This window comes from Hylobates moloch, unplaced genomic scaffold (assembly GCF_009828535.3).
Source record: "Hylobates moloch isolate HMO894 unplaced genomic scaffold, HMol_V3 SCAFFOLD_18, whole genome shotgun sequence".
Lineage (NCBI taxonomy): Eukaryota > Metazoa > Chordata > Mammalia > Primates > Hylobatidae > Hylobates > Hylobates moloch.
This window is the reverse complement of record NW_026652293.1, coordinates 75,784,532-75,812,071: the sequence shown is the minus strand read 5'-3', so window position 1 is coordinate 75,812,071 and position 27,540 is coordinate 75,784,532. Positions and strand designations below refer to the sequence as shown.

Here is a 27,540-nt window from a genome sequence, read left to right as displayed (position 1 = left end):
AGGTGGGTGTATCACCCAAGCTCAGGAGTTCGAGACCAGCCTGGCCAACATGGTGAAACCTTGTCTCTACTAAAAATACAAAATTAGCCAGGCATGGTGGAGCATGCCTGTAATCCCAGCTACTTGGGAGGCTGAGGTGGGAGAATCACTTGATTCCAGGAGGCTGAGGTTACAGTGAGCCGAGATTGCACCACTGCACTCCAGCCTGGGCAACAAGAATGAAACTCTGTCTCAAAAAAAATGATAATAAAAATAAAAATAAAATAGAAAGGGTCAAAGAGCATCTTCTTGATTGAGAGATTTTATTGATTAGGGAGAAGAGAAACAACACTGATTTCAAAGAGGAGTGTGATATGGTTTGGATAACTGTCCTCTCCAAATCTCTGATGTTGAAATGTGACTTCCAGTGTTGGAGGTGGGGCCTGGTGGGAGGTGTTTGGGTCATGGGGGTGGATCCCTCATGAATGGCTTGGTGCCTTGTTAGTTATCCTGAGGTCTGATTGTTAGAAGGAGCCTGGCCCCTCTCCTCCTCGCTCATTCCTGCTCCCTGGTGAGGCTTGCTCCCCTCTGCCTGCTGTCTGAGTGAAAGCTTCCTGAGGCCTTACCAGAAGCATATGTTGGCACCATGTTTCGTATGCAGCCTGCACAACATGAGCCAAAATAAACCACTTACTTCCCCTTATAAATTACCCAGTCTCTGCTCTTTCTTTATAGCAATGCAAAACAGATTAATACAGAGTGGTAGCTTAATTTCAAAGAGGAATAGGACCTGAGAGGAAGTGCCAAAACAAAGCCCTGGAAATGGCAGTCAGGAGTGAAGTAACTGCGGTTTCCTCCATTACACCCACATGAGACGACTTGACAGACACAAGGGCCTTCACTGAAGGTTTTGAAAGTAATGGTATCAAGGGACAGCTAGAGCTCACAACAAATGAAGAAACAGGAGAGTCTGAGGAAACAGTATGTTGGGGAGTTTGGTCATAACTGAACCTAAGTTTCAGAAGGCCTGAGGGTCAAATGGGAAGAGTTATGGATGAACTGGATAAAGACAAATGGACATAGCAATGGCTGACAAGAGGCTTAATGCAGAATTGAATAGCCCTAATTGTTTTTTAACTTTTATTTTAGGTTCGGGGGTACATGTGAAGGTTTGTTACATAGGTAAACTCATGTCACGGGGTTTTGTTATACAGATTATTTTATCACCCTGGTATTAAGCCCAGTACCCAATAGGGATCTCTTCTGCTCCTCTCCCTCCTCCCACCCTATATCCTCAAGGAGATGCCACTGTCTGTGGTTTCCTACTTTGTGCTCGTAAGTTCTTATCATTTAGCTCCCACTTATAAGTAAGAATATGTAGTATTTGGCTTTCTGTTCCTGTGTTAGTTTGCTAAGGATAATTGTCTCTGGCTCCATGCATGTTCCTGCAAAACACCTGATCTCATTCTTTTTATGGCTGCATACTATTCCATGCTGTCTATGTTCCATGTTTTCTTCATACAACCTGTCAGTGATGAACATTTAGATTGATTCCATCAATTTAGGATTGATTCCGTCAATTTAGGTTGATTCCATCAATTCCATCGTTTACGTTTGCTATTGTGAAGGGTGCTGCAACGAACATTCACATGCATGTGTCTTTGTGGCAGAATGATTTATATTCCTCTGGGTATATACCCAGTAATGTAGCCCTAATATTTTAATAAAACACTGAGATTAGTATATGGTTTAGACCAGTGCTATCCAACAAAACTTTTCATGATAATGAAAATGATCTATATCTGCACTGTCCAATATTTGCTACATGTGGCCATTAAGAACTTGAATTGTATGCTAGTGTGTCTAGGGAAAATACATGCAACTTTAACGGATTACGGCGTGGCCCCCAAATACAGTAATGAATCAACAGTAACCTGCTATTCTTCAAAGTGCCTGTAACACCATCTGATCACTAAGTATAAAATGTTATTCTCATTAAGTATGTTTGAGTTACCTTACAGTAAGTCCAGACTCAAAGATGCTACTAAGGCCGGGTGCGGTGGCTCACGCCTGTAATCTCAGCACTTTGGGAGGATGAGGTGGGCAGATCACCTGAGGTCATGAGTTCGAGACCAGCCTGGCTAACATGGTGAAACCCCATCTCTGCTAAAAATACAAAAATTAGCTGGGCATGATAGCCCATGCCTGTAATCCCTACTTAGGAGGCTGCGGCAGGAGAATCACTTGAACCCAGGAGGAAGAGGTTGCTGTGAGCCGAAATCGTGCCATTGCACTCCAACCTGGGCGACAGGGCAAGACTCTGTCTCAAAAAAAAAAAAAAAAAAAAAAAAGTGCTACTAAACATGTATATATTATTGTCTTTGGTATATTTGGCTTTTCTCAAAACTTCCTAATTATTGAGGAAAAACATTTGTCTTTAGTCATATACGAACATATACAAACTAATGCCTGGGTGTTAAGATTTTTGCAGCATTGCAAATTATCAGCAAATAAAAAGATTAAGCATATAGGTCTCTCAAAGTATTATACTGTACTACATTCTCTGAACAGTGATACAACAGTATTTGCAGAGAAGTAAGAATTCTCCAAATAGCAAATTTGTTTAATTCAGAAAAGTCAACATTAACAGACTGATAATTCACTTTGTGTGTTTGAAAAATGGAGTTTAGTTATAGAAGAATAACCACATAAATACTCAGAAGAAAAAAGAAAAAAAAAGACACTTTTATTTGCATCTTATTAGACTTGCCTTGGTTTTTTCAAAATTGGCTTCCTCAGATATTTGCAAAAGTTGTTTCACCTGTTCATAAGCACTTGCTTCTCTTTGCTGCGTATCTGCCAAGCTGCTCCTTACGGAAACTAGTGCAGACATCAAGTCATCTCTTTCTCTGTCAGCACAAAAAGAACATTCAAAACAAGAAATGATCAAACGATCAGGTCCTCATAAGTCAGAGAGAAAAAAGCATTAATATGTATTAGAAGAGCCAGGGTAGGCCGGCTGAGCACATATTAAATAAAGCACACCCCAGAGAAAGACCCTCTGTCCTCACTTGGCGAGCGGCAGGCAGAGCAGCCAGAAAGGCTAAGAGCCTTCGTGGCAGGACTGCATCTGTGCGGGACAATCATCTTTTGTGGAGAGGGCTGCAGGGGAAAGCCCAGAGAAGAGCAAATTAGTTTTTAAAAAGTGGGGGGAGGTGCTGAAAAGGAAAGATGCAGCAAAGTAGGGAAGATAGGAATTGTAAATCAAGGTAGCAGTCAACATTTTAAGAAAGGAATGAGGCTTTGTCCATGCAGCAGATTCTCCTCTCATTTACTTCAACAAATATATGTCCTTTCCCTTTTATCTTTCTCCACAACCCTCTTTTTTGCGCTTCTCTTTCAATTACATTCTTTCAGTTACTTATGAACACTTGTTGTTCAATGATTAGTACTGTTGAACTCCTCAAATCTCCTGGTTACGCATATAACATTCACAATTTAACACAATCTTATCCCACTGGGTTTGATCATTGCCAAGATCCACCCCTCTTCAGCAATTCTCAGGATTACTCTATCCTAAGCTGTTTACTGGGGGTAGAAGTGAACCAAATGCCAAAATGCTCTGGCATGTAACATAGCAAGGACACAATCTCATAGATTAAGTAAGTCCCATATAAAATATTCTAGGATATTTGCAATTTATCAACTGTATAAAAATATCCAGTAGACAAAGAGAAAGTGAGGCAGGAAACTTTCAAGACACAAAAAGCAAAAAATGTATGTTGGACTGTTACATATGGTATTCCCTGTTTTGTTAAAGAGTTGAAGACTAAACCACGGTTTCAAATTCAGTTGAAATAAATGCTTGCAGTTTCCTTTTCATTGCCAAGTTCTAAACTATGAGAAAAGAGCCAACTATGATTTTTTTTTAAATTAGCAAGTTTTAAAGAGTCATAGTTTACAGGATTATAAACTCTGCTTGAATTACTTTCAGAATTAACCAATGATTCAATTTAAAACATCTCTTAAAGGTAAAGTAAACTATTTGTGGTATTTGGAAAGCAGCCACATTTGAAGAAACATGTAATACTGAACAAAGTTACAATTATTAGCAGTTTCATAAAAGCCCTTTTTGTTTCAAAAAGAATAAATTGCTGCAAATATAAAATTCATGGAAGCAGAGTGATCTTCACTTTAAATTTCCTGATTTGTTTTAAATTGATAAAAATAATTTTTCTTCCAAGGAAATGAAAAAAGAAGTAAATTGTTTTAATCAAATATAATCAAACACAATTACTATGTAAAACAGTGGAAGAATCAAGGCAAGATTAAATTATCCTAGTTAAGTAAAAAAATAAACACCAGCAAAATTGAATATGTATCTATATGCATTTCCACAAAAGTTATATAACATAAAAGGAGTCCAGCTTCATCAAGGATATGCAATCCAGTTAGGACCTATGGTTCTAGAAGAAAAGAAAAATTCACTCTTTAAGGACAGCAAGTCAATATAGGCATCTTACAGTCACCTTTCTTAAATCACTAAGACTCAGTGAAGAGCAAAAGTAACTATTCAGTGAGATTCTTATCTGTTCCTGATACCATGCAATCATCAAAGCCAAAGTTCCAAAGAAAAGGAATGAACAAAAAAGGCCGGGCGTGGTGGCTCACACCTGTAATCTCAGCACTTTGGGAGGCCGAGGTGGGCAGATCACTTGAGGTCAGGAGTTCCAGACCAGGCTGACCAACATGCTGAAACTCTGTCTCTATTAAAAATACAAAAATTAACTGGGTATGGTAGTGCACACCTGTAGTCCCAGCTACTTGGGAGCTTGAACCTGGGAGGTGGAAGTTGCAGTGAGCTGAGATTGTGCCACTGCACTCTAGCCTAGGTGACAGAGCGAGACTCCATCTCAAAAAAAAAAAAAAAAAAAGAATGATCAAAAAAGCTCAGTGTTTATAAGTAAGCAAACAGACAGATCCACAACAGGATAAAAATCTAACAAACTTGCTGCTTATGGGAAACTTATGTTTAATAGACTTTATCTCTTTTCAGAATATCCTCTTGTCAAGAGTAGTGTTTGTCACACAGTAGATGCTCAACAGAATAAACAACAAGAAAACAAATAAATGAATAAAGAGTCTGCTATAGGATGGTGTCAAAAGAGGTGAAGTAAAGCTCCCTCTCAGTTCTAATATTTCATGACCTAAACTGAAAACATTACCCATCTTGAATTAGAAACTAGAGTTCAGTTGTTCTGGTTCAAAAGTGTTTCAGAATATTAACTCACCAAATTTAGACTATGGAACCACAGAAAATTATCAAAGATAAAACTCCAATATACAGATGTCTTGTTAAGCCCATCATTCAACAGTGAGACCACAAAACGATTACACTCAAACTCCATGTAACCACTGGGCTGACACACTCCACCTTTCTGTAAGGCAAATGCAACGCATGCTTCAAGATAGCTTTGAGCCCACCTGGGAAGCTTGCAGGTAGGTAGTCATTTTGGCAATTTAGGATTATCTACGCATTCACTCGGGTGTTACTAAATCTTGGTTTTGATTTGGTTTTGTTTTGACTCAGCCAGTCCACATACCAAATAGCAGCAAGCAACCCCACAAATCATTTTTTTAGAAAGAGCCCTGGGCTGGCAGTCTCCTCTCCTCGACACAAGGCCTTGCTTCCTACTCCTTTCCTGTGTCCATCTGGCTTCATCTTGTCTGAGCTTTCACTTTTTAGCCCCACACTTATCCCCTGGGTCTAACAGTGCTGCTTATATAATCTGCCTTTCAGAAACAGCGGAACCAGCCACCCAGGTAACTGCCCAGTTAGCTACAGTCCTGCTCTAGATCCCGCAGTCCACAGGGCCAGCCCAGAGCTACACCTGAATAAAGTTCTCACAGTGGGAAGCTGTACAGATACACGTGGCATATCAATGTGAGAGTGAAAGGGCAGTTCTCCAAATTACCATCCTCCATGGCAAATGTTCTGTGAGTGCTTGGAAACACCATGTGAATCTGTTGATGAATGTAATCAAGGAGCTTCTTGAAGCAAAGCTAGCAACACTGTGTTAACCCTGCAACATTCCATGATCCAGATGAAAGAGCAGCTGAGGCAGAAAGATGACGTAAAGATCATGAGTGTTCTGGGGTGAAAAGCATGTACTTACGCGCACTAATGAGCATGGAATATTTAAGAAACTTAGCGCAGCAATCACGGCCAAAAGGACTGAGAAAGTCCCTTAACAATCTCAGCCAAGTGTTTAAGCAAAAGGGTTGGTCTAAGGTATATGCGTGAGCTTCATCTTGAAATGTGGAGTGGCTAAGAAATGTCTTATAATTTCTAAGTTACTCCAGTCATTATTAATTTTAAGCATTATTAGGCATCACTAATAAGTGTTACTACACCGTTTTTAAAAAGAAAGTCTAGAAGGCTGACTACAACAGTTCTTTGTTCCTCATTTCTGGGAAGTTCCTGCTGTAGTCTTTTAAAGCCAACTACGCAGAGCAGGCCAACGATCCACTCCAAAATCACAAGATGGACTAAAGCCCCAGAAAAGTACCCTTGGAATCATTTCTCTTTTTTGAAAAGTACAGTGAAACTTCTCCAAGGTACTATGAGCTACAGAAAGGAATTTAAGAAGCTCCATCTTGATTATCATGTGAAGGTATTTTGATCATTAAGCAAGAAAAAGAGGTGACTGTTACTCTTACCTCCCTTATGGCACAAAGAGGCCAAGTGAAAGGCGAAAGGTCAGAAACAATATGAAGACTTCGAATCAACGTAAAAAATATATCCAATGTCATCAACAGTTGTTAAGTATGTTCTCCAAAACGTCCTTGAGTCCTAAGAAACCACCAGAAACATATGGGTGGCCTGGTCTCCAAGTCATGCCTGATCCCCTCCTTGTCAACTATACAAGCCATTCCTTTTTTTTTTTTTTTTTCTTTTGGAGACAGGGTCTTCCTCTGTTGGCCAGGCTGGAGCGCAGTGGCGCAATCTTGGCTCACTGCAACCTCCGCCTCCCGGGTTCAGGCAATTCTCCTGCCTCAGCCTCCCAGGTAACTGGGATTACAGGCGTGTACCACCACATCCAGCTATTTTTGTATTTTTAGTAGAGATGGGGTTTCACCATGTTGGCCAGGCTGGTCTTGAACTCCTGATCTCAAGTGATCCACCTGCCTCAGCCTCCCAAAGTGCTGGGATTACAGGTGTGAGCCACCATGCCCGGCCATCAAGCCATTCTTGTGTCATGAATATATATTCAAAATAGTAAACACTAAAGGATGAAACAAAGGAGCTGAAAGCTGCTATCACAATACCACATTTACAAGGAAACTTTTGATTTATCATATTTAAGGTATCATTTTTAAACATTCCATGTTAAAGTCATTCAGGTAATATGAAAACAGCTTATGGAGGGGTCAGGCTTCTAACTATACGTAAAACTAGAAATCCAAACCCAAAAGGTGCTGGACACTCTTCAAAGTTAGCATAGCACTCAATATTCAGCACTCTGCATTAGTAAGTTAGGCCAAGAGAATGATACAGAAAAAGAATTCATTGACAATAAAAGCAGAAACCATTCAGTGTTAATAGGTTTAATATCCTTTCTGTCATTAATGCAGAACATGAGACAATGATATGCTGACAAGGCAGAAAATTGAACTAAGTAGGTTGACATTTACTTTAAGAGGCTAAGAGCTCAAATTTAGGATAGAGACAAAGGAATACATAACTGATCAAGAATCTTAATTTCTGAATGACTGCCAGGCTTGGAAGCAACCGAAACATTATAGCTTCCTTTAAAAATATTTTTTCATAATCTAGAAGGATAATATAAAAGGCAACATAATAACCTGTTATTTGTTGGCTGAGTTTTTTTTTTAATTTTTAAAGTTTTTGTAGAGACAGGGTTTCCCTATGTTGCCCAGACTGATCTCAAACTCCTGGCCTCAACTTATCCTCCTGCATCAGGCTCCCGAAGTGCCGGGATTACAGGCGCGAGCCACTGTGCCGCGCTTACTAGTTTTGCTAGACTACCTAGTTTTAAACTCTGCCTCTTTTTATGTGCAACTTTTAATATGCTTTCTTCTTTCTAAAATTAATTTTTAAACTATATTCTCCTTGCAAAATTAGTTACCAATATTGTTAAAGGCCTATTTGACACCCTTTCAATTTCGTTGCCTTTGTCCACCTCTCTAGTGGTAATCTCTGTTAAATATTTGGTGTTTACTCTTTCAAATATTTTTCTGTGCATATCTATGAACCTCGAAGCGGAAAAGTGTAGTATGGTTGTATGTGGACTTAAAAAATACAAAAGGTCTCATACTAGATGTATCTTTAGCCATTTTGTTCTGTTTTCTTGCAACAATATATTTTGGAGATGGTCCAACATTAATACACATAGAACTACTTCCATTTTTCATACTATGCACAAAATGTCATAGTTTATCTAAACCATGTTTAGTTACTCTCCTTTGAATGATATTTAGGTTGTTCATATAATTATAAACAATGCTGCAAAAAGCATTCCCTATACATACCCCATTATGCATGTACTTGAGTTTTTTTCTTGAGGGTAGATTTTGAAAAGTGAAATGCACAATTTGAATATGAATGGACAGTACTAATTTACTTCCAAAGTATTTCCACCAATTTATGAACCCACCAGCAGAGTGTGAAAATACCTGTGTACTCATGACCTCACCAACTCTTGAAATTATCAATCTTGTTCTATTTTGTCAGTCTGATGGGTTGTTCTTTTATTTTTTGATTGTATTTCCTCAAATACTAATAGAATAAATACATTCTCATATGCTGACATCTTCCTCTTTTATTGCTCACTGATTTCTATTCCTTACCTACTTTGCTACTAGGCACCTTGTCCTTTTTGTTTGTCAAAGGAAATTTATTCTATTGGTCTTTTGTCATGTATAGTGCAAATATTTTCTCTCAGCCTTTTAACTGAATATGTAATGTTTTATTGTAAGGGAATTTATTTTTTAATACAAACAAATGTATCTTTTTTTCCCTTATGACTTCCACTTTTCACATCATCCTTAGGACCATAACCCACAACTATAAGATATTTTTAATATTTATTTCTAATGCTTTTATAGTCTGAATTATATCTGAACCTTTAAACTACCAAGAATTTATTTTTGTAAGGTACAGTTCTGTTCTTGTTTTTCAAATATAAACAGGCAAATTTTTAACTTCTCTGAACCCCAATTTCCCTAGCTATAAAACAGGGGTAATAATATCTACTTCATGAATGCTTTAAGATTTTTAAAAATTATGTTCTTAAATTGCCTAGCACAGTCCTTGACATATAATAAATGTTTACTACATTTGTTAGTTGTATCTGAAAATAGCTAATACATATTTAATAGTTATACTGAGTATATATGAATAAATTAACAACATATTGAATACTTAAAATACTTAACAAAAACAGAACCAAGCAGTATAGATCATAAAAACTACCAATCGGGCCAGGCGTGGTGGCTCACACCTGTAATTCCAGCACTTTGGGAGGCTGAGGCAGGTGGATCATAAAGTAAAGAGATCGAGACCATCCTGGCCAACATGGTGAAATCCCGTCTTTACTAAAAATACAAAAATTAGCCAGGTATGGTGGTGGGCACCTACAGTCTCAGCTACTCGGGAGGCTGAGGCAGGAAAATCACTTGAACCCGAGAAGTGGAGGTTGCAGAGAGCTGAGATTGCACCACTGCACTCCAGCCTGGCAACAGAGAGAGACTCCGTCTCAAAAAACAAAAACAAAACAAACAAACAAAAAAAACTACCAGTCAGTCCACACTGGAAATTCTATGTTCATATAACAATCAGTAGGTTAGGTCAGGTGTGGTGGCTTATGCCTATAATCCCAATACTTTGGGAAGCTGAGCTGGGAGGATCACTTGAAGCCAGGAGTTCAAGAACAGCCTGGGCAACATAGTGAGGCCCCATCTCTACCAAAAAAAAATTCTTTAATTAGCTGGGTGTGGCAGCACATGTCTGCAGTTACTCAGGAGGCCGAGGCAGGAGGATCACTTGAGCACGAAAGTTCAAAGTTGCAGTGAGCTATGATCGTGCCATTACATTCCAGCCCTGGCAACGGAGTGAGACCCCAACTCAAAAACAACAGCAACCCACCCCCCACCTGAGTGGGTTGGCCATGTGTGGAAACCACAGCTACAAGACATATTGATCATTCTTGGGAGTATGGAAGGTACAGAATGGTTTTAATATTTATTGAGCATTTACTATATGTCAGGAAGGGTTTTCAGCACTACACAGGTTTTCTCTAGTGACCCCTCAAGGTAACTCTATGAGTTAGGTACTTATGTCACCATTTTAAAAATGAGAAAATTGAGGCACAAAAAGGTTAAGTAACTTTTGCAAGGTTCCATGGTAAGTTGGCAGTAGAACCAGAATATGAACCCAAGCAGTCAGTTTCAAAAGCAGTACTTCTGGTCACAGGCTAACCTGCCTTAGTAAAATCCCAAAAAGGTCTTAAATCTCAAGAAGCAGGTATTATTCCTCCAAACAACAGAAGATGCCAGGCTTAGAGAAGAAGAGGAATTTGTTGAAGGTCAAGACATGGAGCAAAATCAGTCTGACCTTAATGACCACAGAAGAAAGGAACCTAAGTCAGTTGAGGACAAAATGGGGCAGAGCTGGTGAGAGACTTCTTCTAAAAGGAAGTGATCTGGGGTTATTTAAGTGAGCACAGCAGATAGAGAGAGGTGACATTGAGCACAGAGAAAAGTAGGGGGCATGGAAGAATATACACTATAAACTGCCACTGGGTTCTATATTACATAATAATTCTCAATTTCCACTGAATAAAATTTTCACAGGAAAAGGCCTCCTCTGGAATAGTGAAAACAGAACAAAACAGATGTACAGAGAGAATTGTTTCACTCAGCTTAGATGAAAACTTGGACAACACAAAAGGTCATCTGTAACTTGTTCTCAGTTAACCCTCAAGTATCAATAGTGGGATACAGTGGGTCCTTATAATATTCCTTACAACAGACACATGATGAAGATGTGGTAATAACTCATTCTACCTGAAGTACAGCAGAAAAATCCAAGATATGGCAAAACCAAAGGAATTTCTATTACACTCAGTTTTGTTAAGAATAGTATTAGATTTGTAATCATAGATTCATAGAACTGGACAGAATTGTAAAGAACTGTCTAGTTCAATTCTCTCACTTGAAGATGGACTGAAACCAAGAGATACTATTATCTGTTCAAAGTGGCATGGTTTCTGTTCAAAGTGACATGGTGACATGGCAGAACCTACCCATTTGTCTTCAAGGGAGCTACAATGAAGGAACCTTTTAAAATCCATTGTATTTGAAGATTAACAATAATCACATGTGACTTAGCATAGGTCTAAAAGAACACAATGCCCCTTTAAAGGCAGAATTTTCCATATTGCCAAAGTCTCCATGCGTAGAAGCATACTTACTTAACCAGTCTTTCGATGGTCTGCATGTGAACGTTAGTATGGGCTTGGGAAAGAACAGCTTCGTGCTGAGCACATTTCAAGCAAAGACCACCAACACGGTTACCAGTATTAGCAGCCAGAAGAAATTCTTTATGCTTTAGTTGCTCTTTAAGGTCTTCACAAGTTTTCTGATATTCAGCTAAGTCATTCCTAAAAAGAGGGGGAAACAATTCTAGAAAATGGCCAGGTAAAATTACATGACTTTAAAATGAATGATCATAATGTTAACTACTACTATCGTCTATGGGCGTTCACTTTATGCTTTAGTTTACATCCAATACCTTATTAATTTTTAGCATGACCCTGAAACTTTGGTGTGGTGATCCTAATTGACATGTTGAATATGATGAGACTTGAATAAATTACATACTTAGCTTAGGTTCTTGTAAGATTTTAATCTAGATTAGAACCTGCCTGATACTGGCTCTCTTGTCCCAGGATCCAACCTCCATTAATGTTGTATTAACCACAAAACAAAAATAAAACTCCAAATATAAATCCCAAATCATTTTTCTTAAAAAAGGGGTGGGGTAATATAAGACAACATACTTGAGGTGAGGAAAATACCCTATTTCAAGCATTAATCTCTTAAAATTTTTAGAGTATCTTAAAAGTTCACATAAAAAAACATGGATTTTTATCCTTGACTAGTTTATTACTGCCCATTTTTCTTTAGGAGGAAAACATTCTGTTAGATAGATAATTATCTAACAACAAACTTCTACAAAGATCTGTTTCAAAAGACAGTAAGTTACAGAAGGAAGTTACATAGAACTTGCCAGTCATAAGATTTCGGGGGTAGTAGCTATTAGCTGGAAACATACAGGGTGCTAAAGAAAGGGCTGGGGAATGGTGGGGGTGGGGGTGGTGTAAGTGTGGGTGTGGGTGAGGTTTTTGTTTGTTTTTACTTTATCATCTCACCTCTGGATGAGGGTTTTCTCCAAGGTGACTTTTTAAGGATTAAATGACTTGGTACATGGGTTGTATTTTCCTACCTTATCCCAGTAAAGCTGCGCTAAAGTCAACTTGGCAACTGAGCTTCCTTGCCTAGATGGTTCTTTTGTACTTTTTTTTTTTTAAACAACTTTCTAGCTGAAAAATGAGACTACTGAAGGCAGAAACTTTATCTCTGTCTACTCTCTGTTGTCATTGTCACAGTCTCCATGCTTAGGGGCTATGGCCACCTTAACTGGCTCACTGTCACAGAGGAGAAGCCAACAGCCTGGCTGTCAGACAACTGTTGAGATTTTGGGAGCTTTCAAGCAACCCAGGAGAGGCAAAAAAGACCCACAGGCAATCTAAGGGTTAAAAAAAAAAGTTAATCTAATGGCATTCCAAAGTTGAGGGAAAAAAGAGGAGCTGCTTCTACCCTATCCACAAAATAATAACACCAACATGGTAAGTTTTCTTTTTCAATATCATGTAGGGAATGTCTGACTTTCAAAGGCTTTATAAAAAGAACTTGGGAAGCACATTCCAAAGTCAAAGGGTCCCCATTACTAATTTCGGTCAGGTCCAAACTCAAAACACTCAAGCAGATTTGGTTACTAGAAATGGCAAAAGAGAAAGTTAAAAAGAAAGTTGAAAAGAAGACTGATTTTGTTTATTTATAAAAATGCCTCTTTAAATAATCTTAATTTATAGTAAAAGAAAATGAAGAAACAGAAGGATTCACAGAACAAAGTCTGGTTCATTACAAGTTGGTATTTTAATGTAATTAAAGATGAAATATCTGGATTCTGAATGAGACAAAATAAGTCACATTCCCTTAAGTACAATGATCTAGAAATACATCACTTTAAAAACTGAAGAATCAAGTCGTAAAAAAAATCAAAATAAAATAAAATAGGACAAAAAGCAAGAAAGCAAAAATTAGAGTATTTTTTAAATGTTACATTTCTTTTTAAAAAAGTAACAATCTCTAGAGAAATCCTAAAACTAATCAGGGTAATCGATGAAAAACATAAGAACATTTAAAACATAAATGAGCATGTACAGTGAAAGCTATGAGTTCTAGCTCTGTTTTTGTTTTTTGTTTTTTGTTTTTTGTTTTTTTTTTTTTTTTTGAGATGGAGTCTCCCTCTGTCACCCAGGCTAGAGTGCAGTTGCATGATCTTGGCTCACTGCAACCTCCACCTCCTGGGTTCAAGTGATTCTGCCTCAGCCTCCTGAGTAGCTGGGACTACAGGTGTGTGCCACCACACCCAGCTAATTTTTATATTTTTAGTAGAGACAAGGTTTCACCATATTGGCCAGGCTGGTCTCGAACTCTTGACCTCAAATGATCCACCCGCCTTGGCTTCCCAAAGTGTTGGGATTACATGCGTGAGCCACCACAATCAGGTGAATTCTGGCTCTTAGTATTACTCTAGTTATGTCTCTAGATAGGATACGGCCTGGAAGATTTTAAAATTTATTTCAAATTGGACTTATTAAAATAAAATTATAAACAGTATTTCAAAGTTTATTTGATTTAAAATTACTTCATTACCACTATTTAAAAATGATCTTTAACAACAAAAATATTAATTCCTGCTGTCTTTTTCTACTCATTATACATAAATCACTAATGGTTAATCTATAATATATAGGTCTTACTGGGATCTCTAATAAATAGATTCTATAAAAAGTACATGAATATTCGTCATATATACTCAAATTCATCATGTATACAAATACTCAAACTATTATATTATCAATGCAATTTTAAAATTAGATGAAAACTATCTACAGAGAAAAAATACTAATAATTTGAAAACTAAAGCACTTTATTTTCATTATTTTACTTGAATATCATAATTTCTGTAAGAGCAGTTAGTGATTCTTATTTCTTTTTCTTTTTTTTTTTTTCTTTTTTGAAATGGAGTCTCACTCTGTCGCCAGGCTGGAGTGCAGTGGCGTGGTCTCAGCTCACTGCAACCCCCACCTCCCAGGTTCAAGTGATTCTCCTGCCTCAGCCTCCCAAGTAGCTGGGACTACCGGCACACGCCACCATGCCCAGCTAATTTTTGTATTTTTAGTAGAAACGGGGTTTCACCATGTTGGCCAGGATGGTCTCAATCTCTTGACCTCGTGATTCACCCGCTTCAGCCTCCCAAAGTGCTGGGATTACAGGCGTGAGCAACCGCGCCCGGCCATGATTCTTATTTCTACAAGAAAACACAAATATTTTACAACTGATGAAGAAATGGGAATCTGATTTGGAAAAGAACTCAATTTTAGGCCCTTTTATCCTTTAATAAACTGAGGAAATTTTTTCAAGTGTATATAAAATGTCATCAAGTAAGTCTGATAATGACTAGAACTAGCAGGTCAGCAAACATTCAAATGTATTTTAAGATCCTTATGCTTTTGGTATGACTATAAATGAACGATTTCACTTTACCTCAAAAACTTCAATTGGGATTCCTGATTTTCACACTTTTCCTCATAAATAAGTTTTAGCTTCTCCTATAGAAAAGAAAAATAGAAGTACATTTTTCTCCATGTCCTGTGTTTTATAAGTAAACTTTAATTTTTAATATTAAACTCAATTTTTTTCTTTTTACCCAAGGTAGGGGAAACACGTCTTCTTAGAAAATATTTTCCCTAGTCCACCTCAAATTTTCTTTTTATTGTGTGAATGCCTGCAAAGAACTGCTGAGTCATAAAATTGATTTTCTTTGTCTTTCAAAATTGCATATATCAGGTCTTATCCCTAAAAGTGTGACTCTGGGGAAAAACAGTTGTAACCCATAAGGTCCATTAGGGCAAAGATCAAATCTTATTAGAATCCTTCATTGTGGCTGTTGAATATTTGACATACAATAAATATGTGCTAGATGAATGATCAAAAGTAAAGTTTTAAATCACATGATGATAGACTAACTCCTACAAGCCTCTGTTGGTATCCAGTTATTCTTTCATTCAACAAATATGTATTGTGTATCTAAGATGAAGGTGGCTTGAACTGCAAGGAACTTATAAAATATCCCGGAAAGGAACAGAAAAATGAAGAATTTCAATTACAGTTGATCTTTAAATAACATGGAGGTTAGGGGCATTGACCCCTGTACAGTTGGAAATCCATGTATAACTTTTTTTTTTTTTTTTTTTGAGACAGAGTCTCACTCTATCACCAAAGCTGGAGTGCAGTGGCGCAATCTCAGCCCACTGCAACCTCCACATGGTGGATTCAAGCTATTCTTGTGCCTCAGCCACCCAGATAGCTGGGATTACAGGTGTGTGTCACCACGCCCGGCTAATTTTTGTATTTTTAGTAGAGATGGGGGTTTCACCACGTTGGCTAGGCTGGTCTCGAACTCCTGGGCTCAAGTGATCTGCCCACCTCAGCTTCCCAAAGTGTAACCCCTTCCCAAAGGGGTTACATGCATGAGCCACTGTGCCTGGCCCCATGTATAACTTTTGACTCCTCCAAAACTTAATTACTAATAGCCTACTATTGACTAGAAGACTTATCAAGAATATAAACAATTAACACATATTTTGTATGCTGTATGTATTATATAGTGTATTATTACAAGAAAGCAATCTAGAGAAAAGATAATGTTATTAGGAAAATCATAAGGAAAAGAAAATAGTATTTTCTACTCATTAAGTGGAAGTGGATCATCATAAAGGCCCTCACCCTACCATCTTCACATTGAGTAGGCTGAGTTGGAGGGGGAAAAGGAGGGGTTGATCTTGTCTTCTCAGGGATGGCAGAGGCAGAAGAGACGGAGGAGTTAGGAGGCAAGGCAGGAGAGGCAGGCAAACTTAGTTAACTTTATGGAAATGTGGTAATTTCTGTCTCACTCTGTTATGCTCTTTAATTTCTCCAAAAATGTTTCTATAGAATATCAATCCTTCTTCCATTTGCTTTAGTTTCAGTGCCTATATCATAGAAGGGTCCACGTCATAAAAGAAGTCAAAAGCAGTCCTGAATAATCAGAACCCTTCTGCCACATTATCTCATGTCAATTTGTTTTCTGGCACTGCTTCTTCTATGTCTTCTTCCTCATTTTCTGACACTGGTTCAGAAGCACTCATCTCCATCAAGTCATCTTCTGTTAATTCCTTTGTGTGATATCTATTAGCTGTCAAATTTCTCCAAGATCCCTATCTTGAAACCCTCCACTCCCAACCTTTTCCACCACATCCACAATCTCTTTCATGATTTCCTTGACTGACTGTTGTAAATCTTATAAAGTCATGCACCACATTTGGACAAAGTTTTCTCCCGCAGGAATTCACTGTTATGCAGTTTGATGACTTTCATGGCTTTTTCTATAACAATGATGGCATTTTCAATCCTGTAATCCTCTCACACTTTCATGATGTTCTTGCTACTGGGGTTCTCTTCCATTGCGTTGAAAATCCTTTCCACAGAGTACCCATGTGTAATAAGCCTTAAAGGTCCTTATGACCGCCTAGATCTTGAGGCTGAATTAGCGACATTGTGTTTGCAGGCAAGGAGACCACTTTGATGCCTTTAGTGTTGAACTCATGGGGTTCTGGGTAGACAGAGCCATTGTGCAATATCAAAAAACTTTAAAAGGCAATCTCTTACTGGCAAGGTACTTCCTAACTTCAGGGACAAAGTATCAACGAAACCAGTGTAGAAAAAGGTTTCTCACTGTCCAGGCCTTCTTGTGGCACAACCAAAAGACTAGCAGTTGGTGTTTATCTTTTCCCTTCAAGTCTCATGAGTTAGGAGCTTTATAGATGAGGGCAGTCCTGATCATAAACCTGAGTACATTTGCACAAAACAGTAGAGTTAGCCTATCCCTTCCTGCATCAAATCCTGGTGCTCACTTCCCTTCCTTACTAATAAATGTCCTTTGTGAGATTTTTTACCCCAGAATAGAGCACTTACATCTGCATTAAAAACCTAGTCACCGAAGCTCTAATGCACTGGTGCAATCTTGGCTCACTGCAACCTCCACCTCCTGGGTTCAAGTGATTCTCGTGCCTCAGCCTCCTGAATAGCTGGGACTACAAGCACGTGACATCATGCCCAGCTAATTTTTGTATTTTTAGTAGGGACAGGGTTTCTCCATGTTGGCCAAGCTGGTCTTGAACTCCTGACCTCAGGTGATCCGCCCACCTCAGCCTCCCAAAGTGCTGGAATTACAAGTGTGAGCCACCACACCCAGCCTCTCCTAAATAATTTTCGTAATGGCATCTTGGAACTTGTCTGCTGCCTCTTGGTCAACAGAAGCTGTTCCTCTTGTTATCCTGACATTGTTAAAGCCAAATCTCTTTCTAAAATTATCAAACCATCCTTTGCTGGCATTGAATTATCCAGCTTTATATCCTTTACTTTCCTTTTGTTTTAAGTTGTCATAAAATGACTTCTTCTTTATCAAATTATATTAGAGTCTAAGGTATGCTTTTCTTACAGAAATCCTGTACCCACATAAAATCTGCGTTTTCCATGACAGATAAAAAGGCATTGTGCAAAAGTACAAAGTTTTTGTGCATGTTGGCACGGCTGCAGTGATGGCTTTACAAATTTCCTTTTCTTTTTGTAAAATGGTCCTTATATTGGATTAATTTATCTCAAAATGGGGCAACCACAGCTGCAGACTTCAATCTATAGAACATACAAGCAATGTAACTTTTTCCTGTAATGTCATGACCTTGCTTCATGGGAGCACTTCCAGCATCACTAGTGGCACTTTGCATGGGCCTCATGGTGTTATTCAAGGTTTACAGTATTGCACTAAACATGATGAAAACTACACGAGAACCACCAAGAGATCACTTTTTATTGTGATATGCAATTTACTGGAGAGACAAACTGTTTATGCAGAGATTAACTGGTGTCACATGATGTTTTAAGCAGACACTCAAACACTTGAACTCACCACAATAGCAATAGGAGGTGGTTATGAAATTATTATAGTAGTACAGTATGTACTACATTTAACTTTATGCTGTTATAATTTAATACTGCATCTTTATGTTTTTTTTGCATTCCTCCTGAGAATGACTCCATGTACAGTCTATAAGTGATAGTGTATATAGGTTTTGATAAATTTTAACTTTTTATAATAGATTTTGTATATCTTATGGTAGTAGATGATAAAATAGACTATTAGCTACATATATTTTATTCATTTATGACATACCTTTCTTAATTTTTTCATATTTCTAGGCTACATGGTTCATCTGCAAGTTTTTTGAAATTGCTACAAATCTCAAAAACAAATTCTGATACATTTCTTGAAAAAATACACATATAAGTGAATCTACACAATACAAACCTATATTATTCAAGGGTCAACTGTTCATAAATTGCTCTAGTGAAGTATATGGAAACTGAAAAATTTAGAGAGGCAGGAACTCCTAATTCAGCCAAAGAGAAGTAAAGAAGGCCTCACAGAGGAAATGTTAAGATTTGAAGGATAATTTCCAGTAGAGCAGAAGGCACAGAGGCTGTCCAAACCATGTTTGGAAAGTAAGTAGATCAGTATCACTAGAATGTAAAATGTGAGGTGGAGAGGTGGTTGGAGATGGTAAAGGTAAAGGTGGGCCACAAGAAGAATAAAAATATCGAGACTCTTATTTGGTACACGTCTCTTGTACTTTCCCTATAGAAGAAACACTGGAGGCCCACTGAAAACTTTTTATCAGAATTGAGTCTTAAATCATAATTGAAGTGTGAAGAAAGGGAAACCAGTAATTACAAATACATAGGTAAGAGATAAGCACATGAACAAAAGCAATCAAGCAGTAGGAATTAAAAAGAAAGGATTTAGTATAGACATATTTAAGAGAAAAACTGACAGAATTTTATGACAGAATAGATATAGGGGAGAAAAATACACTAAAAATAATCCTGGGTTTCTGAAGCGAGCAATCAAGTGAATACTGGTACTAAAGATTTTTTTCAGACCAACAAAAAAAAGCAAAAGGGAATTATAAAAATAATTCATGGCTGGGCACAGTGGCTCATGCCTACAATCCCAGCACTTTGGCAGGCCGAGGCGGGCGGATCACGAGGTCAGGAGTTCAAGACCAGCCTGGCCAACATAGTGAAACCCCATCTCTACTAAAAAAACAAACATTAGCTGGGTGTGGTGGCATGTGCCTGTAGTCCCAGCTACCTGGGAGGCGGAGGTTGCAGTGAGCCAAGACCATACCATTGTACTCCAGCCTGGGCAACAGAGTGAGACTCTGTCTCAAAAAAAAAAAAAAAAATTAAATCAAAGAAGACAGAAAAAGAGGTAAAGGGGAACAAATAAGAGATGGGTAAAGAAGAAGCCAAATAGCAAGATGGTGTATTTAAACTGAGTTGTATAAATAATCACATTAAATGTCAGTGGTCTAGATACCCAAAGTAAAAAGCAAATGTGGCCGGGCACGGTGGCTCACGCCTGTAATCTCAGCACTGTGGGAGGCCAAGGCAGGCGGATCACCTGAGGTTAGGAATTCGAGACCAGCCTGACCAATATGATGAAACCCTGTCTCTACCAAAAATACAAAAATTAGCTGAGCATGGTGGCATGTGCCTGTAATCCCAGCTAATTGGGAGGCTGAGACAGGAGAATCACTTGAACCTGGGAGGCAGAGGTTGCAGTGAGCCAAGATCATGCCATTGCACTCCAGCCTGGGCAACAAAAGTGAAACTCCACCTCGGGAAAAAAAAAAAAAAAGCAAATATTGTCAGATTGGATAAAAAAGCAAAACCCAACTATATGCTTTCTATAAAAACCTACTTCAAATATAAAGACATAAATAGGTTAAAAGTAAAAGGAGGGAAAAGATATACCATGCTAACACTAATCAAAAGAAAGTGACAATCAAAATACAAAACTCATGTGTTTTTCTCTATACTAGCAATGAGGAGTTAGAAAATAAAAATTTAGAAAATATGTATCATTTATGATAGCATAAAAAATAAAAAGTTAGGAATAATTCTAATGAAAGATGTATGAAACCTTTACTCAGAAGACTATGAAAGGTTATTGACAAAAATTAAAGATGACTCAAATAAGTGGAGTGATATGCAGTTTACAAGGATTAGATAATATCACAAAATGTTGATTCTCAAATGACCTATAATTTATAATTTAAAGCCATCTCAATGAAAATCCCAAAATGACTTTTGGAACTTCACAATTCTGAACTGTATTTGGAAACGCTAAAGGCCAAAGGATAAAGAACAATGTTGGAAGACTTAGTCTGCCAGATTTCAGGCTATAACAATCAAGACAGTATAGTATTAGCACAATTAACTAAATCACAGTCCAGTAATAGACCCAAATATATATGGACAACTTATTTAGGAGAAAGGTACTATCATAAAGGCAAAGGACTACCTTTCCAAGAAATGGCACTTGGATGTATAAACACATAGGAAAAGAACAAACTATGACCCCATATACAAAAATAAATTCCAGGTAGGTTGTAGATCTAAATGCAAAAAGTGAAACCATAGGCTGCGCACGGTAGCTTGCACCTGTAATCCCAGCACTTTGGGAGGCCGAGGTGGGTGGATCACTTGAGGTCAGGAGTTCAAGACCAGCCTGGCCAACATAGTGAAAGCCCGTCTCTACTAAAAATACAAAGGTAGCTGGGCGTGGTGGCATGTGCCTGTAATCCCAGCTACATGGGAGGCTGAGGCAGGAGAATCACTTGAACCCAGGAGGTGGCGGCTGCAGTGAGCCGAGATTGTGCCATTGCACTCCAGCCTGGGCAACAAGAGCGAAACTCCGTCTCAAAAAAAAAAAAAAAAAAAAAAAAAAAAAAAAAAGGCAGGTGCGGTGGCTCATACCTGTAATCTCAGCACTTTGGGAGGCCGAAATGGGCGGATTGCCTGAGGTCAGGAGTTTGAGACCCGCCTGGCCGACATGGTCAAACTCCGTCTCTACTAAAAATACAAAAAAATTAGCTGGGCATGGTGGCATGCAACTGTAATCCCAGCTACTCGGGAGGTTGAGACTGAGGAATTGCCTGAACCAGGGAGGTGGAGGTTGCAATGAGCTGAGATCACACCACTGAACTCCAGTCTGGGCGACAGAGTGAGACTCCATCTTAAAAAAAAAAAAAAAAAAAAAAAGTGAAACTATAATTTCTAGAAGACTATGTAGAAGAATATCTTCATGACTGTGGTTGGAAGAAAACTTTTTTAAAAGGACATAAAAAACAACTACATAATTAAGGAAAACAAACTGATGTTCTAGCCATCAAAGCAAGCAAGCAAGCTATCGAGAGAGTTACAAGCGAAGCCACAGAGTGGGAATATATATTTATAATACATATACTGACAAAGGGCTTGCATCCAGAATATATAAAGAACTCCCCAAATAAATATGTCAGATACATATCTTAATAAAAATAATAAGGATATCTGAACAGGCAGCTCACAAAAGAGGCGTCAAATGGACAATAAATGTATGAAACAATACTCAATCACACTAGTAGTTAGGGAAATGCAAATGAAAATCACAAGATAGCACTATAAGTTCACCAGAAAAATTGACAATACTATATGGTTGGTAAGGACATGGAGCAAAGCTATCACTCACGTACTACTGGTAGGAGTGTAAACTGATAAAACCCCTTGGAAGGTTGTCATTACCTACTCAAGTTGAACACAGACATATCCTGACACCAAAAATTCCATTCTAACATACATATGCAATCTAAATTTGTGTCATACACACCAACAGATGAAAGAATGTTCATAGCAGCACTACTCACAATAGCTGCCAGCTGGAAACAACACAAACGTTCCTTGACAGCGGATGGATAAAGTCATATGTTCATATAGCAGACCCGCCAAAGAAAATGAACAAACTTCAGCCAGTGCAACAACATGGATGAATCTAACAAATACAATGGTGGACAAAAGAAGCCAGATACAAAAGAATACATACTATACAATTCCACTTATAACATTGAAAAAACAGAACTCAAAAGTGTTTAATGATGCATACTTGAGTATTTTTCAGAAAATTCAGGATCATGATTAGTTTTAAAGGCATGAAGGGGCAGTAACTAGGAGGAAGCATAAAGTGGTGATAATTACATAGGTGTTCATTTACAGATAAATCTTTGAGCTGTAAATTTTTGTTTTGTGTACTTTACTGAATGTTATGTTAAATTGTGTCTTAGAAAATATAAAGGAGGAGGGTATAGTCAACCAATGTACGTGTTATACAAAACTGCTACTAGGTTTAGACCAATGAGGACTGATAGCTGGAAGTCATTAATGACCTTAAAAAGAGCAGTTGGGGTGGACTGTAGAGGGATGAAGCTCAACTGAAGCATACGGAAGCAAGAATAGGAGGTAAAGAAGTGGAGACATAAATATAGACAACTGCCTGAAAAAATTCTGGTATGAAAAGGAGAATGTAGAGGTAGGGTGATAGCTGGAAGTGAATGTAGGGTCAGGAGAATATATTTTGGGTGTCTGCTTTATGGGAGCTATTAAAGAACATATTCTGCTAAGAATAAACCATTGGCCGGGTGCAGTGGTTCACACCTGCAATCCCAGCAGTTTGGGAGGCTGAGGATGGTGGATCACTTGAGGCCAGGAGTTTGAGACTAGCTTGGGCAGCATGGCGAAACCCCATCTCTAACAAAAATACAAAAATTAGCCACATGTGGTAGCACATGACTGTAGTCTCAGCTACTTGGGTGGCTGAGGCAGGAGAATTGCTTGAACCCAGGAGGCAGAGGTTGCAGTGAGCTGAGATTGCGCCACTGCACTCCACCCTGGGTGACAGAGCTAGACCCCGTCTCAAAAAAATAAATAAAATAAAAAGAATAAACCATTGAGAAGGAAAAGATACAAGAGAAAGAAAAGTCCCAGAATAAAACCCTTGGAAAAAGTGAAAAACATTTGTGAGGTAGAGCACACAAATGCAGAAACTGACCTTTTTCATAAACAGGGAAAAAAGATGAGTCTCCAACAGTTATAAACACAGTGCTAGGGGGAGGCATAAAAGAGAAAGGAATTCTAATGCAGAAAAGGGAAGAGAGAAGATATGCTATTCGGGAAAGCAGAATGAGAGGGCACATTTCAACTACACCCTGAAGACTGGAAACATTTCAATAGGTAGAGGGTAAGAAGGGAACATTTTGGGGAGGGAGGACTGCAAAACCAAAGCCAGGTCTTCAAAGAGAAATGAAAGTGGATTATAAATTTATGAAGAAGCAAGTGGTGAGTGGTTTGCATGCTTACCGATAAGATTTGTAAGAGTGACAGGAGAAGAGTGAGGCCAGATGCAGTGGCTCACACCTGTAATCCCAGCACTTTGGGGGGCTGATGCGGGTGGATTACGAGGTCAGGAGTTTGAGACCAGCTCGGCCAACATAGTGAAACCCCGTCTCTACTAAAAATACGAAAATCAGCCGGGCATGGTGGCACACGCCTGTAGTCCCAGCTACTTGGGGGGCTGAGGCAGGAGAATCACTTGAACCCGGGAGGCGGAGGTTGTGGTGAGCTGAGATGGCACCACTGCACTCCAGCCTGGGTGACAGAGCAAGATTCCGTCTCAAAAAGAAACAAGAAACAAAAAACAAAAGACAGGAGAAGAGTGTGAAACTAGTCTCGAACGTTAGTTTGATGCAAATTGTGGATGACTTGAGACATTGGTCTTTATCCTATGGGTATTAAGTAGCTACTGTAAATTATTCAGATAGGGAAAAAAAGATACAATTTACTTAGTCTTTCCAATTTTCTTTTTTGAAGAAGTGTACCCTTTCTCAAGTAGAATGAAGCTTGGATCAGGGACTAAGACAGGAGAGGGCGACTGGGCAGAAAAAATCTTTAGAAAACTATAACATCTGTGGATGATAATGAGAACCTGAACTATGATTCATTCTATCTTCCCCTGGAACATTCCATTTACACTGTTAATCTCAGTCTTTCATCATTGTTGATCAACTCTGACATGTCAAATTTAATGCAAAGAAGACTTCAGGTTAGCAAGAGAAGAATAAAGGTCTGTTACATACATCAAACGATTGAAAAGTATTTGGTCTTAAAATAGAATTATTTTTGACGCTTTAGGAAATTAGGACGTTCAAAAGCAGCTGTGTGGGGGTGGAATTTAGAAAGTCACAGGATGCCTAGGAAAGATACACACTCAGAAACATCCTGAGAAGACTGTAAGCTTTCACCTATGGCTGATCCCTAGGCTCAGAGCAAGCCTGGTTAAATGGGAAAAGAATGTCCCAGCACAGAGCCAATCTGGAAAGACTGGGAGAGGTGAGTTGTTCTCTCTCCCTCTCTTTCTCTTTCTCTCTCTCTCCCCCCACCCCACCCCCACCTCTCGGGGGAAGTGGGAGGTGTTTGTTTTCAGCTCCTGGAATTCAAGGAAATCTCTGTCAAACATTAGCTGAACATGAGCTAATAAAACAAAGACTTCAATAACCACACATGACATGGAATAGTCTTCACAAAAATAGTTTAGAAAAGTCTCAAAGCAAAAGGACGATCACAGCCTTCAACAGTAAAATGAGACGGCACATCCAGGAAAAGAAGGAATGAAAGATTTCCAGAGTTATCACGTTATGATAGTGAAATGCTCAATTTTCAACAACACAATAACAAAGAATACAAGGAAGCAGGAAAACATGCTCACTCAGAAGAACGGGATAAGCTGACAGAAACTATGCTTGAGGAACCACAGATATCAGACTCACTGCGGAAAGACTTTAAAATGACTGTGTTAAATACACTCAAAGAGCCAAGACACAAACATGGACAAAGAACTAAAGAAAATCAGGAAAACACATTATAAAAAGGAACCAAACAGAAATTCTGGAGCTAACAAGTATAATAACTGAAATTAAAAATTTATTAAATGTATTCAAGAGTAGATTTGAGCAGGTAGAAAAAAGAATCGGTGAACTTTAAGAAACGACAATTAAAATGATCAAGTCTGAAAAAAGAATGAAGAATTACCATATGATTCAATAAGTCTATTTCTGGGCATATACTCAAAATAATTGAAACAGGGACTCAAACAGATACTTGTATGCCAATGTTCACAGCAGAATTATTCGTAACAGTCAAAAGATAGAAACAACCCCAATATCAGTCAACAGATGAATGGATAAAGTTTGGTAACATACATACAATGGAATAGTATTCAGTCTTGAAATTTTGACACATGCTACAACAAAATGAACCTTGAAAATATTATGCTAAGGGAAATAAGCCAGACACAAAAGGACAAGTATTGTTTAATTCCACTTATGTCAGGTATCTGAAATAGGCAAATTTATAAAGACAGAAAGTTGAAGAGAGGTTATCAGGGGTTGGCAGGGAGGGGAATGGAGATATTGTTTAATACGTAGAGTTTTTGTTTGAGATGATCAAAAAGTTCTGAAAATGGATAATGTTTACGATTGAGTGACATTATGGATGTACTTAATGCAGATAAACTGTACACTTAAAAATGGTTATAATGGTAAATTTTGTTATATATATTTTACCAGAATTTAAAAAAAGTACAAAAGAGAAAAAGACGTATAAGAGAAAAGCACCCAAATACTCACCAGTTCTAGCTGCTCACCAGCAGATGCAGCTTTGCCAATATCTGCATTGTCATGGGAAAATGGTCTTTTGGAAGTTTCGCCCACCCCAGAATCTTCACCTGTTGTAATCCAAGAATTCTGCATGTTTCCCTAAAATAAAATGTGCCAGTAATGCAATTGAATTCAACTTTAAATAAACATTGCATACTTTACAAAATAGAATACCGATTCTTACCTATGATGAAAAGAAAAAGCATATGCTTCTACACTACAGGTCAAGAATCATTTCACATTTTTAGGATATTAGGGTCATATTCTACGAGTGTTGCAAAGTAAAATTCCTTCGGGTACAGGCAGTAATCTAAATATGAGCAAAGAGGGCTAGATTTCAGTGCATTCAACAAATGGAATTATTCTTCACTCCTCTGAAGACATATACTCTTGAAGCACACACCTCTCTCTTAGTTTGTCTTTCATTTTCCACGTTTCATAAAGGCATGGCTAATAATAATTTATATCAAAATGCTGCTTTCTATGTTCCAGACCCTGTTTTATGTATGTCATATATATTAACTCATTTAATCATTACAATTCTATGGGATAGATAGGTAACATTGTTGCCTCCATTTTATACAGGAGGAAACTGAGTCACATAGAGTAGCTGAGGGTCGCAGAGGTAGGAAATGGCTAATCAGTGGCAGCACTAGAATCTGAAACCTGTCAATCTGGATTCAAATATATATGTGGTCTCTGTCCCTGGTTCCTGACACAGAACTCCTAAAACCCTGTAATTTCCTGAGTGACATGGGTGATAGGGGCATCTTTCATTAAAATATTTGGTCTTAGTCCTTGGTTTCTGACACGAGTGCTTCTAAGACCCTTAGGATCTCCATGGTGATAAGAGTATCCTTTCGTATGCTAATAAGATGACTGGTGGCTGCAGTCCATGATTAGAAGACTAGAACTTACAGCCCCAGTCCCCCACCAACAGCCGACAATTTAACAAATCACGCCTATGTAATAAAACCTCCATAAAAATCCTATATAATGAAGTTCAGAGAATTTCTGGGTTGGTGAATGCATCCACATGCCAAGAGGGTGGTGTACCCAAACTCCACAGACAGAAGCTCTTCTACTTGGGACCAGCCTGGACCTTGCCCTATGTGCATTTACGATTGGCTGTTCATTTATATCCTTTATATAATAATAAACCAGTAATAGCAAGCAAAGTGTTTCCCTGAATTTTGTGAGCCATTATAGCAGATTATCACACATGAGGAAGGGATTGCAGGAACCCCCAATTTACAGACAAATCAGAATTGTAGATAACCAAGAGACCTACTATTTGCAGTTGGTATCTAAAGTAGCAGGCAGTCATGTGGGACACAGCCCTTAACCTGTGGGTCTGATACTAACTGTGTAGTGAGTGTCAGAATTGAATTGAATCACTGGACACCTAGTTGGTATCTACAGAGAAACAGAGAATGGCCAGGTGTAGGAGACAACAGTCCCAAATATTTGGTGTCAGAAGCGTTATGAGAAAAAGGGA

General features: G+C 38.3%; 1 protein-coding gene across 7 annotated transcripts in view; it reads right to left on the bottom strand.

Annotated features, from left to right (window-relative positions):
• SDCCAG8 (SHH signaling and ciliogenesis regulator SDCCAG8) overlaps window positions 1-27,540 on the bottom strand; it is a 251,048-nt gene that overhangs the window by 185,006 nt on the left and 38,502 nt on the right. For 6 of the 7 annotated variants that reach the window (XM_058430700.1, XM_058430698.1, XM_032137422.2 and 3 more), the window contains 4 exons: window positions 26,013-26,141; window positions 14,899-14,963; window positions 11,475-11,663; window positions 2,750-2,888 (listed from right to left, as the gene is read on the bottom strand). In XM_058430700.1, the coding sequence (XP_058286683.1) occupies window positions 2,750-2,888; window positions 11,475-11,663; window positions 14,899-14,963; window positions 26,013-26,141 (522 nt within the window). The remainder of the gene's footprint in view (window positions 1-2,749; window positions 2,889-11,474; window positions 11,664-14,898; window positions 14,964-26,012; window positions 26,142-27,540) is intronic. The other variant, XM_058430701.1, reaches the window with a different exon arrangement.